The sequence below is a fragment of the Chiloscyllium plagiosum genome, unplaced genomic scaffold (genome assembly GCF_037043375.1).
Source record: "Chiloscyllium plagiosum isolate Xiang-an unplaced genomic scaffold, Cpla_swu_hap1 HiC_scaffold_4, whole genome shotgun sequence".
Lineage (NCBI taxonomy): Eukaryota > Metazoa > Chordata > Chondrichthyes > Orectolobiformes > Hemiscylliidae > Chiloscyllium > Chiloscyllium plagiosum.
In genome coordinates this window covers 112,678,330-112,692,976 of record NW_028270142.1, presented here as the reverse complement: position 1 = coordinate 112,692,976, position 14,647 = coordinate 112,678,330, and the positions used below count along the sequence as shown (strand labels likewise).

The 14,647-nt window shown below is 40.9% G+C and overlaps 1 protein-coding gene across 2 annotated transcripts in view; it reads left to right on the top strand.

The window, feature by feature from the left end:
* The window catches only part of LOC122548937 (ALS2 C-terminal-like protein), a 106,257-nt gene extending 97,507 nt beyond the window's left edge, over positions 1 to 8,750 (top strand). For both annotated transcript variants that reach the window (XM_043687924.2, XM_043687923.2), the window contains exon 28: positions 4,314 to 8,750. In XM_043687924.2, coding sequence (XP_043543859.2) covers positions 4,314 to 4,370 — 57 coding nt within the window. In that variant the 3' untranslated portion in view covers positions 4,371 to 8,750. The remainder of the gene's footprint in view (positions 1 to 4,313) is intronic.
* The last annotated feature ends 5,897 nt before the right edge of the window (positions 8,751 to 14,647 follow it).

The following is a 14,647-nucleotide window of genomic DNA, read 5'->3' as shown; positions in this document are numbered from 1 at the left end:
TTGGATACAAAATTGGCTTGCTGGTAGGAAGCAGAGGGTAATAGTGGAAGGATTCCTGTCAGACTGGCGGCCTGCGACTAGTGGTGTGCCTCAGGGGTCAGTGCTGGGCCCATTGCTTTTTGTTATCCATATCAATGATTTGGATGAGAATGTACAAGGCATGTTAAGTAAGTTTGCTGATGACACTAAAATAGGCAGTATCATGGACAGTGAAAAGGTTATTAGAAATTGCAGCAGGACCTTAATTGGCTGAGGAAGTGGGCTGAGAAATGGCAAATGGAGTTTAATGTAGATAAGTGTGAGGTCTTGCATTTTGGAAAGTCAAATCATGGTAGGAGTGTTATTGTGAATAGTAGGGCCTTAAGGAGTGTAGTAGAATAGAGGGATCTTGGAGTTCAGGTTCACAGTTCTCTGAAAGTGGAGTCATAGGGAGACTGGGCAGTGAAGAAGGCTTTTGGCACACTGGCCTTCATCAGTTAGGGCATTGAGTATAGAGGTTCAGAAGTTATGTTGCAGTTATACAGTTGGTGAGACTGCACTTAGAGTATTGTGTTCAGTTTTGGTCACCTTGTTATAGGAAGGATGTTATTAAACTGGAAAGAGTCCAGAAGAAATTTACAAGGATGTTGCCTGGAATCAATGGTCTGAGTAAGAGGAAGAGGTTGGACAAGTTAGGACTTTTTTCTTTAGAATGGAGGAGAACTGAGGGGGAAACTTAGAGGCGTATAAGATCATGAGAGCCATGGATAAGGTGAATACGCTCAGTCTTTTTCCCAGGGTTGGGGAATCGAGGACTGGAGGGCATCGGTTTAAGGTCAGAGAGGAAAGAATAAAAGGGAACCTGACAGGCAACTCTTTTTCACAAACGGTGATACGCATATGGAATGAGCTGCCAGCAGAGGTGGTTGAGATGGGTACATTAACAACATTTGAAAGGCATTTCGACAAATACACAGGATAGGTAAGGTTAAGAAGGATATGGCAAAAGTGAGGACTGCATATGCTAGAGATTAGAATCAAGATTAGAGTGGTGCTGGAAATGCACAGCAGGTCAGGCAGCATCCATGGAGCAGGAAAATCGACGTTTCGGGCGGGAGCCCTTCATCAGGATTCCTGATGAAGGGCTCCTGCCCGAAATGTTGATTTTGCTGCTCCTGGGATGTTGCCTGACCTGCTGTGCCTTTCCAGCACAGAGGCATAGAGATTGCCCATTAGGTCTCTTTTATATCTTTCCCCTCTCACCCTAAACCTATGCCCCGTAGTTCTGGACTCCACGACACCAGGGAAAAGACTTTGTCTAATTATCCTATTCATGCCCTTCATAATTTTGTAAACCTCTATAAGGTCACCCCTCAGCCTCTGATGCTCCAGGGAAAACAGCACCAGCCTGTTCAGCCTCTCCCTGGAGCTCAGATCCTTCAACCCTGGCAACATCCTTGTAAATCTTTTCTGAATCCTTTCGAGTTTCACAACATCTTTCCGATAGGAAGGAGACCAGAATTGCATGCAATATTCCAACTGTGGCCTAACCAATGTCCTGTACAGCCGCAACATGACCTCCCAACTCCTGTAATCAATACTCTGCCCAATAAAGGAAAGCATACCAAACGCCTTCTTCACTATCCTATCTACCTGCGACTCCACTTTCAAGGAGCTATGAACCTGCACTCCCAGGTCTCTTTGTTCAGCAACACTCCCTAGGACCTTACCATTAAGTGTATAAGTTCTGCTAAGATTTGCTTTCCCAAAATGCAGCACCTCGCATTTATCTGAATTAAACTCCATCTGCCACTTCTCAGTCCATTGGCCCATCTAATCTTGACTTTAGAAGGATATGGGCCAAGTGCAGGGAAATGAGATCAGTGTGGACGGACATTTTGTTTGGCATGGACCAGTTTGGGCCAAAGGGTGTCTCTCCATGCTATCGTACTCTATTACTCTCCATGACTCTGTCATTATTGAGGGTGATGATGCATCCCAGACTCACAGTACTTTTCTTTCCATAAATGACCCAACAAGACACTCAGTAATATTTGACAATGGGCAATAAATTTTGCTTCTGTGTCATAGAATCATATGGTACCTACAGTGTGGAAGCAAGCCATTTGGCCCATTGAGTCCACACCACCCCTCCGAAGAGCAGCCCACCCAGAGTCACCCACCAGACAGTCATAGTCATAGAGATATACAGCACGGGAACAGACCCTTCGGTCTAAGTCGTCCATGCCAAGCAATTATCTCAATCCCAATCTAGTCCCCTGCCAGCACCTGGCCATATCTCTCCAAAGGAGAAAGTGAGGTCTGCAGATGCTGGAGATCAAAGTTGAAACTTTATTGCTGGAACAGCACAGCAGGTCAGGCAGCATCCAGGGAACAGGAGATTCGACGTTTCGAAGAAGGGCCTGTGCCCGAAACGTCGAATCTCCTGTTCCCTGGATGCTGCCTGACCTGCTGTGCTGTTCCAGCAATAAAGTTTCAACCATATCTCTCCAAACCCTTCTTATTCATATACCCATCCAGATGCCTTTTAAATGTTGCAATTGTACTAGCCTCCACCATTTCCTCTGGCAGCCATTCCATACACATACCACCCTCTGAGTGAATAGGTTGCCCCTTAGGTCTCTTTTATATCTTTTCCCTCTCACTCTAGACCTATGCCCTCTAGTTCTGGACTCCCCCACCCCAGGGAAAAGACCTTGTCTATTTATCCTATCAATGCCCAACCAAAGCTGGAATCAAACCTACGTCACTGGCACTGTAAGGTGGCAGTGCTCATCACTGAGCCACCGTGCCACCCATGTCAGTGACAACGGATTAAAAAATAATACACTTTTTGTTCAAGCAGTCAGCAGTCTGAGTTAAGGATGAGAATTGGCAAGAAAATTAACATTTTTTCATTGCCTTATGTCTTAAACTTTCCAAAGTGCTTTATATTGCTTGAAACACAGTTACTGTATGTAGGTAACTATGGCAGTCATATTGACCTACATAGTCCGACAAGCACCAATTTAATAAATAACCAATTAATCTAGTTTTGATTGAGGGACAAAAGTTTTTAAGAGAAATCTCTCTTGCTCTTAAAATGACAAATTGAGTTCTTTAATCGTCAACCAAATTGACAATGGACACTGTTCACTAAAGATGTAGAAGAGACTATTTCTATCAGTACAGCATTCCCTACATCTGGCACCTGTTTTTGTCTGAGGGAGAAGTATTAGTTCAATTTCTACCACTCTGCACCAAGCCCTCTAGCATTCTAGCACATCCGAACATTGTATCTCTGATTGTGTAGCATTCCTTCAGTCCTGCACTGGAGTATTAGTCTATGTTTAAACGCTGAGTTGCAGGAGTGGAATTTTACCTGTCTTATATTCTGAGGCATAGGTGAGTCATGTTAATGTTAGAATAAGATTCTACATGTTGAGAGCTGTAGAAATAAAACTGTTACCATCCATATTGCCTGCTCAAGATTGGGGGTGCGAATCTTGCTACAGAACGTGCGTAGTTAATGGAGACCACTGAATGTGTACTGTGTTATTGGAGGAGTTATCTGCTGGTGCAGATATTCAACTATTGTCCCAAACCCCTGTTTGTGTATTTCAAATGGAATGACATGAATAACAAAATCAATTGGTTTTCTAACTTTGTAGCCAACAAACAACACCAATAATAATTGATTAGTGATCATTTGTTCTGTTCCATTTTATGGGCAAAATTACCATATTTATTAGTCTGAACACAACCACATTTCAAAATAATTGTATATGAAAAAAAACTTGCATTTATGCACAGCTTTTTATGATTTTAAGATGTTCCAAAGTCTCTACAGTTTTGTAATATGAAAAGGTAGCATCCATTTTTGCCTTAAGCAATGGGATAGACATCTGTTCAACTGTTTTGCATGTTAGTTCAGGGATAAATATTGGCCAGAACATAGGGGGAACTTTGACACACAGACTTGATGGGCTGAAGGGCCTCTACTGTCCTGTATGATTCCATAACAATTCTTTAAACAGTGCATTTTTACATCTAACTGAGAAGGCAGATGGTTAGTCTGTTTTATAATACTTCCAACAGTATAGTATGTCCTCAGCTGTGCTGAAATGCTGGTCTTTATTAAATGCTCTAATCTCTGGAATCTGGATTAAAACTTTTTTTTTATTCAGAGTTGAGACTGCTATTACTGACCTTAAGCCAATTTTGGGAACAGTTCCAAATGATGCCGTGTGAAAGTAGTTTCATTTCATGTGGTTACCTTTTTCTCTGGGTTGATGCAGATTACCTTCTGACTACTTAATCTTATTTCATTGCAGTCTTGCTATCAGCACATTCAAAAAGAGGAAATACGGTCCAGGAGCTTGCCAAAATGATGTCTAACAACACAAAAGAAATACTTCGACCAAGGAATGCAAGATGAACAACACTACAGCAATATTAGAGTGTGAACATTGAATGCTATTGAAGGAGAGCAACTCCTTCACCACCACGTCATATGAAACTACAAATTGAATCAGGCAAAATCTAATCTATTACTGGGAAGATCCCCCAGACTTGAAGCTTAAATTTGCTTTAAGTGATTTCTCATTAACTTGCAAAATGTTTTGCACATCTGTAAGTAGAAGGTGGGAAAAGGTTACCAAAAAAAGAGAGAGGCTAGATGATAGTGACAGGTAAGGCAATTATTATTTGAAAAAAGTAAAATTAAGGTTTTCCATTACAATTTGTTAGGAGGTTTTTCAGCTTCTAACAATGAATTAAAGTGTCAGTTCCAGTGCTTCCAGGGAATGAGTAATGCGTGACCTGACTAATAAATTACATGGATTGCCATTTAAAAGAAAACTGTTTCACTAATCATAGAAATCTAAAAATCATAATATGTTTCAGAGAAGGAAACCCCTTTCCTTACTCAGGATATAATATAATTCCAGTTGCACAAAACTAAAGAAATGTTAGTGAAGTCCAGAACAAGACCATTCAGCCCAATGTCTCTTAAAATCTTATTCAACTTTCTAGCACCTAATCTGTAATCTCACAGGTTACAGAATTTCCGATGCCGATCCAGGTGCTTTTAAAACAAGTTGAGTGTTCCTGCCTCCACCACCAAACATAACAGCAAGTTCCAGACACCCACCACCCTCTGAATGGAAACAGTTTTTCTAATGGCCCCTCTAATCCTTCTACCAATTAGCTTAAATATGGGCACCAGAGGTCCATCTGTAAGTGGCCCTTAAAATGTGGCGGCTAATAAAGGGCACACAACTAGAGTTGGGAATAAATTCTAACACTACCAGGTTCCTGAGAACAAGTAAATAAAATAAACCATGAGATCATAAGACACAGTTGCAAAAGTAGGCCATTCAGCCCATCAGGTCAGTGCTGCTATTCAATGAGATCGTAATAATTCAATAATCATCAAATCAATTTTTCTGGATTTTCCCATAACCTTTGAGCCACTTACTGATTAAAAATCTATCTCAGCCTTGAATACACTTAACAATCTAGCCTCAGCAGCCCTCTATCTTAAAGAATTCTACAGTCACTTCCCTCTGAAAGAGGGAATTCCTCCTCTTCTCTGCCTTAAATAGTCAACCCCTGCCTCTGAGATTATGCCCTCTGGTCCTAGTTTCTCGTACAAAGAGAAACAACCTTTCAGCATTGATCTTGTGAAGCCCACTGATAATGTCATATATTTTAATAAGGTTAACCCCAATTCTTGTAAACTCCAATGAGTACAAGCTCAACCTACTCAACCTTTCCTCATAAGACAATCTCTCCATACTCAGATTATCAAGTGAACCTTCTCTGGAATGTTTCCAATGTACCTTTCCTTAGACAACAGGACCAAAACTCTTCACGCTAGCACAGGTCTGGTTTGACTAGTCTAGTATCTGTTTTCTAGCTAAAAGTGCAACTTGCAGACTGCAGAGAAAATGGGTGCAAACAATGTGGAATATTAGGCCAATGGTGTGCAGGAACAGTAACGTAATGCTACATAGCAGTGAAGAATGCACTGAAGTTCATTAACTAAGGATCCATTGAATTCTTTGTAAATTTTGTTTGATTTATGCAATATTGATTATAATGGTTTTTATAATGATGTCTGAACTCACCAATTGAGTAGGAATCTTATACAGCATTTGCTAAAGGGAATTGTGTTACAGTTGCTGTTCATTTGTCATTTTATTTCTGTGCTGATTGCACACGTTGGAAGGAAAGTGAATGCTTCAGCACAGCTATCAAGATTTGCAAAGAATGAACAAAGGCAAATTTAGGGACACAGGTGAAGAAAATGCATGACTATAGAGACAACACTGTGGTCTGATCAAATTAAAATGGTTAGCATTCATCTTCTGTTAAAACAGAACTAATGTATTATTTAAATGCTATGCCAATTCATTGTTCTCCATTATCAGTTCTCCCATTCAGACTGTAAGCAGCCTAAATTTGACTACACTAATCTTTTTTGCACATACTTGCAGAAACTCTTACAATCTGCTTTTATGGTCTTTAAAAATTTACTCTAAACTTATTTTTCTCCTTTCAATCCACTTCTAGGCCTTCCTTTGACGAACTCCAATTGCTTCCAGTACTTTGGCTTGCTACTTTTTCTCCCATCTTCATATGATTCTCCTCTAGAGTCTAATATTATTCTTCATTTTTTTATTAGTCATGGTTGGGTGACTTAAACTGTTGTGTACTAAATCATTGAAATAAATATAAAACTTTGGGGCATATTCTAGGTATTCAAGGTACTGATGGATCCCAGACTTGCTTATAAAGCACTAGAGAAGAGCTACTCAAATTGGAGGTTACTGGAATGGATGGTCATTCCTTTGCCTCTTCTTTTGTCTTGTGTTGTTGGTCTTAAATCTCTGCTTAGCTTTTAATTAGTGCTTATTTTTTGCAAGGCAAAAGTGAGGACTGCAGTTGCTAGAAACCAGAGTCTAGATTAGAATGGTGCTGGAAAAGCACAACAGGTCAGGCAGCATCCAAGGAGCAGGAAAATCGACATTTCGGGCAAAAGCCCTTCATCAGGAATCCTGCTCCTCAGATGCTGCCTGACCTGCTGTGCTTTTCCAGCACCACTCTAATCTAAACTCCTATATTTTGCAGCTTAAAAGTGAGTTTACATTGGGCTCTTGGGGCCAGTTTTTTTGGAAAACTTAAACTGTGCCCTTCTGTGACTTGCAAAATGCACAAGTGTGATTTTATAAGGAATTACCACTTTTTCAGACTGGAGTCAGTCTCAGTGTCTGTTTTGCAAGCCTTGATACAGTACATAAGTTTAGAGTCAGACCAGTTAGAAGACTCACCTTTGTGCTCCAGTCCAGTAGCCAAGCTCCCAGCATTCTTTAAAGGTCCCTCAATCTGAACTGTTTCCCCATCCCTCATGTCACCCTACACTTCCCATGTCAATTACATTCTCCCGAGTATCCTCACCTTCCCTCAAGTATATCTCATAGCCACATACCCAATATCCACCATGTACAATTCTCAGGAGACATGCAATAACAATGGGAATTACCTTGAAATATTGTTTAGAGGTTTAATCTAGGCAAATAACTTTATTCAAATTCGCTATCGTTGATACTAGACCAAAAAAACGCAAGGGAAATCATTTAAGTGCCTATTAGTCTTATATTTTTCACAAGAAACCATTTTTAAAACATTCTGCTTTATAGGCTGTGAAAGTTTCAGCAATTCTTGGATCAATAAGGCCATTTGCAAATCTGAAGCTTTTGAGACCCAGCCAAATATTCACAATGGAACATTATCTCAGCAAACATTTCCATTTCAAGGCTACATACCTGTTAATCATTGGAGGGCAAGCAGATACAGATCATTTCCTTCTACCTTCAGAAACAGAGTTTTAAAAATCACAGAGTTTTAAAAATCATTGCTAGTCCAATTAAATCAGGGTCCAATACCATGGCAGAGTCTATTTAATTTTGCTTTAATACCTATGGAAAAGTATGTAACACATGTGAGCTGGTTAATGAAAGAATTAACTTATCTTTGTAGCACAGAACCTCATGATGAATTAAAAACACATCTACCTTACAATACAGCCCTAATAGTGTCATTTGAAGACAAGTGAAATTTCACACATCTTTCATAATGTTCTTATCACTTCAGCAGGCTTTTCATTTTCTTTATAAACTCCCAAACCTTCCAGCACTCAGTACCACCAGACAAAAATGGGAATCTAATTTTCATTCTCCATATAAAATGTGTAACCAGACTTCGGGTAGGATAGTGTTTTGTAAACTATGTATTCCAGGTTCACTAAAAGAGTAAAAGAAAGCAATGTGGGGTCTGGAATGTGGAGGAAAATTGAACTTTCTCCCAGAAAAGTGTGGTCATAATGCATCAAAACACTTCTGCACACCACCTGGGTTGAAAGATATGTAGCATTCCTTCATACATTTCTCCTTTACAACACCGAAGTTCTAAATGTATACATCTGAAATGCCACACAGAATTCTATACTGTCATTCACAATCTGCTGAGTTGCGTTAGCTTGAGTGAAACTGAAAAACCTGTTGATTTGTTATCCTTACTGCCTTTACTTCAAACTCATTAACTGTTCACCTTACTTTGGGGTCTGTATCTGCTACATTTGGAACAAAGCTAAGGAAATCGATGAAAGAAAATGTTTGTATATTATGCTTTTGTAACCAAATATTTTAATGTTTATGAATTTTGCAGACTATACTACCTTGAATAAACGTTTTGCACTTTTAGCTGGGTTTATGCTCAAAATTTAAATTAAATTAAATTTGGAGGGTGCTAGAACTGTCTGCACTTTGAAACAAGAAGAAAATTTTGAACAAATTTATCTTGATTCTTAAGCTCCATAGAAAATAAGAACAGGAGTAAACCTTTTGGCTCTCTATTCCTGATGAAGTACTTTTGCCCGAAACATTGATTTACCTGCTTTTCCAGCACCACTCTAATCTAAACTTTTGGCCCTTTGAGCCTGGTCCACCATTCAACAGGATCATGGCTGATCCAACATTCCTCACATCCATTTCTTGCCCTTTCCCCACCTCTGATTAAAAATATTTATATATCTCAGTCTTAAATATACGCAAGGACTCTGCCCCTACAGCTCTCAGTGGCAAGGAGTTCCAAAGATACTCAACCTGGTGAGAGAAGAAATTCCTCCTCATCTCCACCTTAAATATCAGCCCCTTAATTCTGGTACTAAACTCCTATGACGGGAAATATCCTGTCAGCATTTACCCTGTCAAGCCCCTTCAGAGTCCTACACGTTTCAATAATATCACCTCTCATTCTTCTAAATTCTATTGAGTACAGTTCCAATCTGTTTAGCTTTTGCTCATGAGACAATCCCTCTATATCAGGGATCATCTGAGTGAACCTTCTCTGAATTGTTTCCAGTGAAATGACACCATCCCTTAGAAAGGGAATCAAAACTGATCGCTGTACTCCAGATATCATCTCACCAGCACCTTGTACAGGTGCAATAAGACTTCTCTATTTTAATACCAGCAACCCCATTGAAATAAGGACCAACATTCCATTAAACAAAATCAAATCAAAGAACTGCAGATGCTGGATATCTGAATCTTAAACAGATATTGCTGGAGAACCTCAACAGGTCTGTCAGCATCTGTGGAGAGAAGGCAGAGTCTGTGTTTTGGGTCCAGTGACCTTTCTTCAGAATGTTCTAATTGATGTCAGGAGCAACTCACTTGGAATAGTCAAGCTGGAAGTGAGAGTTTCTCATCAGGTAGTGGCCAGTTAAGGGGGATAAGGTGCGACATGGTGGCTCAGTGGTTAGCACTGCTGAATCATACAACACCAGGGACCCAGGTTCAATTCTGGCCTCGGGCAACTGTCTGTGTGGAGTTTGCATGTTCTCTCTGTGTCTGTCCGGTTTTCCTTCAGGTACTCCGGTTTCCTCCCACAGTCCAAAGTTGTGCCAGTCAGGTGAATTGGCCATTCTAAATTGCCCATAGTATTAGTGCATTAGTCAGAGGGAATTGGGTCTGGGTGGGTTACTCTTCGAAGGGTCGGTGTGGACTTGTTGGGCCAAAGGGCCTGTTCCCACACTGTAGGGAATCTAATCTAATAACTTGTAAAACACTTTATTAATGCTGTCATTCACCTTGTGAATCAGCTTCCTTTGTTACCAAATGTGCTTGAGACAATGTCAAGAATTCTCAATTTGGAAGTCAGAGAGAGTACCTGGCAGCTTCACCTCATCCCTGGCTATGAGGAAGCTATGATATTCAGCACCAAAGAGCATCTTGGGGCACGATCCAAGGCCATCAGCTACATACACTCTTTGTACATGGATATGGGTATCTGGCATTCACCAAAACCTCCTGACCCTCACGATAACTCTCTGATAAACCTCCTTAGGAAGCACAGAATTGCATTGCAGTGTTCTTTGGCAGCTATCAACTGAAAGACTGCTCACCGATACTTTGCATGCAGGGACAGGTACCCCGTTCGTGTATAGGATGAGGCTGCAGCTCAGGGCTGTTTAGCACACAGCCACTTAGCTGACTACAAGCCTGAATGCATGCTTACAGCATCCATGCCTTGAGTTGCTGTGCTGTGCCATGCTGGTTGCTTTAGCCAGAGTCCAAGGTGATCCATACTACCATCCTAACTAGCTTTTCTGCACAGATGCACTGGCTATATTCACTGTCATTTTTATTCCCACTGTGTTTATCTTTTAGGTTTGTGCGTGGCAGTGGCTTCTGGAACTGGAAGTCAATGCACTGACATACTGATAGGCATGCGCTTGGTATGTGTGAATCTGAATGGTCACAAGTTTCTTTTGATTCACTCATGCAGTTTGTTTGCCACACAGGAAGCCAGTAAGTGCTTCCCACTGGCCTGGATTAGTTCAGCTCTAACAGCACTCAAGAAACTTGACACCATCCATAACAAAGCAATCCACTTGATTGGCACCATATCCACAAACTATCACTCTCTTCAACAACAATGATCATAGGCAGCAGCACTATGTATAAGATGCACTTCAGAAATTCCTTAGATCACATCTTCCAAATCCACAGCCACTGCCATGTAGAAGCGTAGCAGATGCATAGGAACATATATTGCCTGTCTTGAGTCGCCCTCAAAAGATGAGCTGCCTTCATGAACCTCTGCAGTGGTGGACTGGCAAGTGGTAAGTCACATTTGAACCACACAAATGCCAGGCATCTCAAATAGAAGACAATCTAACCACCACCACCACTTAAAATTCAATTAGGTTACCATCACTGAATCCCCCACAATTAACATTCTTGGGGTTACCATTGACCAGAAACTCAACCAAACTTACCACGTAACTACATTACCTACAAGAGCAGGTTAGAGGGTAGGAATACTGCAATGAGTAACTTGCCTCTGACTCCCCAAAGGAATACTCCCCACTTGCCTGGATGAGGGTAGCTCCAACAGCACTCAAGAAGATTGACACCATCCAGGACAAATCCAGACTTGATTGGTATGACATCCACAAACATCCATTTCCTCCACCACCATCACTCAGTAGCAGCAGTGTGCACTATATATAAGATGCACTGCAGAAATTTTCCAAAAATCCATAGACAGCACCTTCCAAACACACAACCTCTTCCATCCAGAAAAACAAGGGCATCACAACCTGTATTTTCCCAAGTCACTTGCCAACTTGAATTGGAAATATATCACCATTCCTTCATTGTCGCTGAGTCAAAACCCTGGAATTCCCTTTCTAAGGCCATTGTGGACAGCCCATGCTCTGCTGCTGTTTAAGAAGACAGCTTACAACCATCTTCTAAAGGGCAACTAGGGAAGGCCAATAAATGCTGGCCAGCCAGCAACACCCACATCCTATGAATGAATAAAAAGAGGTTTATAAAATCATGAGAGGCATGGATACAGTAAATAGACAAAGTCTTTTTCCTGGTGTGGGGGAGTCCAAAACTAGAGGGCGTAGTTTGAAGTTGGGATGGAAAAGATTTAAAAGGGACCTTAGGGGCAAAGTTTTCACACAGAGGGCGCTTTGTGTATGAAATGAGCTTCCAGAGAAAGTGGTGGAAGCTGGTACAATTATAACATTTAAAAAGCATCTGGATGGATATATAAATAGGAAGACTTTAGAGGGATATAGGCAAAATGCTGGCAAATGGGACTAGATTAATTTAAGGTATCTGGTTAGCATAAACCAGTTGGATCAAAGGGTCTGTTTCTGTGCTGTATATCTCTATGACTCTTATGACTCCAGTTCTCAGTACAGTCATGGGGGTGCTGCTGTCTGTCCGAGAGTCCTGGTATGATCAGACACAGGTACCATCCACACACTGTCCAGGAACTTGGCTGTGGTCCTTCATCTGCTTGGGCTGCTCACGGCTAGAGAATCTGTTCGACTACAGTCTGGGAAGTGGACAATAGTTAGCTTAGCATTCAGGGAATCATGTATTCTTACTTGGAGTACTACAAAGACAATGGTCGGTGGTCTGATCAGTCTGGTCCAGGAGCTACTTGTCAAAGTCAGTGAAAACACTGGGGTGTAATTGGCCTCAGGGTCTTTCCTGTGTGGGAATTTTCAATTGTAACCCACAACATACAAGGACAGTGTCCAATGCCATCTATGCAAGACCATACTAGTTCCCAATGGCCAAGTTAGACCTGTAGCCTGAGTAGTAGGATTTGGAAACATAGCTGGCTCCCATCTACCCTCTCCACCACACCCCCAAAACCATGTACAGGTTGCCATTCACTGCATACATGGTATAGAGAGCCATTTGCAACATTCAGAATTCACAATAGGAAGGGGTTCTGTTTCGTTACTATTCAAATCACATGTGATCACCACTACCATTTCTTGGAGGTGTATGTCCACTACTCTGGCAGGTACCAACGACATGGTGGGTAGATTACTGAGGGACAAGTGCTACCCTTTATGGCCATGGCTCATGACCCTGTTAGGGAATGCAGATACAATACTATCCATGCATTGACTAGAATCATGGTGGACCAGGTACAACAGCTGCTGAAGATGATCTGCAGCTTGGAGTGGTCTGAATTAGGAGGAGTTGGGGGGGGCAGCATACCATTGTGGGATATAAAAGTAAGAAAGGTCATTGGTCATGATGCCTGCATTGTGGGGGCAAACTACACCATCTCTGTTTTGTCTTCGGTTTTGGTGGTTTTAAATAAAAGTTCATGTTTGAATAGCCTGATTGCTTGCCTTTATGTAATGTTCTCCTATTGACTAATGACAAAATGCTGGTGACCAGTGAGAATTGGGGACAGAGTAGTGGTAACCTAGCGGTGTTTGGATAGGATGTAGCCTACATTACCTTAAATTTCTCCAGTTGCTTTGTGGACTTCCAAGGTCTGTGCATGGCAGTAGCTGGAGAAATTTTGAGTGCACACTTTGGCACAGAAATCATTATGAATAGGCCTTTGGAGCATCCAAACAGCGTGGAGGGAACATTGGATGTAGTGAAGGATATGAAAATAGTGTAGCCTGGAAGATTAAACAGTAACGAAGTTGAAAGAATGGAATTGTATGTGTGAGGGATTATCAGCCATGCCATAGCTTGGGCCTACCTCTTGGTTTTGCAAATCTAAAAAGAATTAGAAAATGGATGTGAAATAATTTTTGATATTTATGCATTTTTATAAATTTCTAATTCTAGCAATAGCCTTTTTTTTCTGATGTCAGTGTTTTGTCAGCATTCTTGAGAGCCAACCTGTAATTTAGATTATAAAATGCACTCTAGGGACAAGTCTTATTTTGCTCATGTCTCCCTTTTATAAAGGTCTCTGGGGATCCTCTGTGCATCTCCTTTCAATAACATTCAAGACTTAGTGCTCTGCTGTTCCAATTACAAATGCTTTTTCACTGCTCCCAAGAATGCCAATCTTGTATAGGAAGTGTTTGTGTTACACTCCAGTAAAATTACATTTATATGCAGCACTATTTTTTAAGTTTATTTGCTATTGAGCAGCGGTCCCTTTCTGCTACGTGACATTTTCTGAGGACTGGTATTCAACTTACAGCCATACCACCTGGAGAACACGTGATGCATGTGTTCATGATCTAGCACAAGATATTGTGATAGTGTATTGGTGTCAGTGGATCTCTGGCACATATGTAGAGACCCTGTGTGATAATGCATGAGATCAACTACCATCTTTTGCTCAAATTTCCAGCCTTAATGCAGAGCTGGAGAAGCCCTATGGCAGGTTCTTAAGATAAACAAATGAATCAAGAGCAGCAGCAGATCTCCAATCTGCATTGCTGTTCAACAGTATCAATGCTGATTTGATTGTGGTTTCAACTCCACATTCCAATCTGCTGTTAATATCAGAGATAGTTGAATATGTTTCTATTTTGACTAAACTCAGCACAGGATACACTGTCTATTTACTGTGCTCCCAACCAAAGCGATGGACCTCAAGAATCTAAACTATAATACTGGAAGCCTGTTTTCAAACCACACCTCTCAGAGAGCTTTCTCTCTGGGGCCAAAGGCAGCTGTAGTTAGCCCCACCCTTTAAACCAGAAAATAAGTATATTAAATAATATGAATCGTTCATGATGGGACAGATTTAAATATAGTTTAAATCATCTTTCAGGACAACTTTCTTGATTTAAATAACTACACAT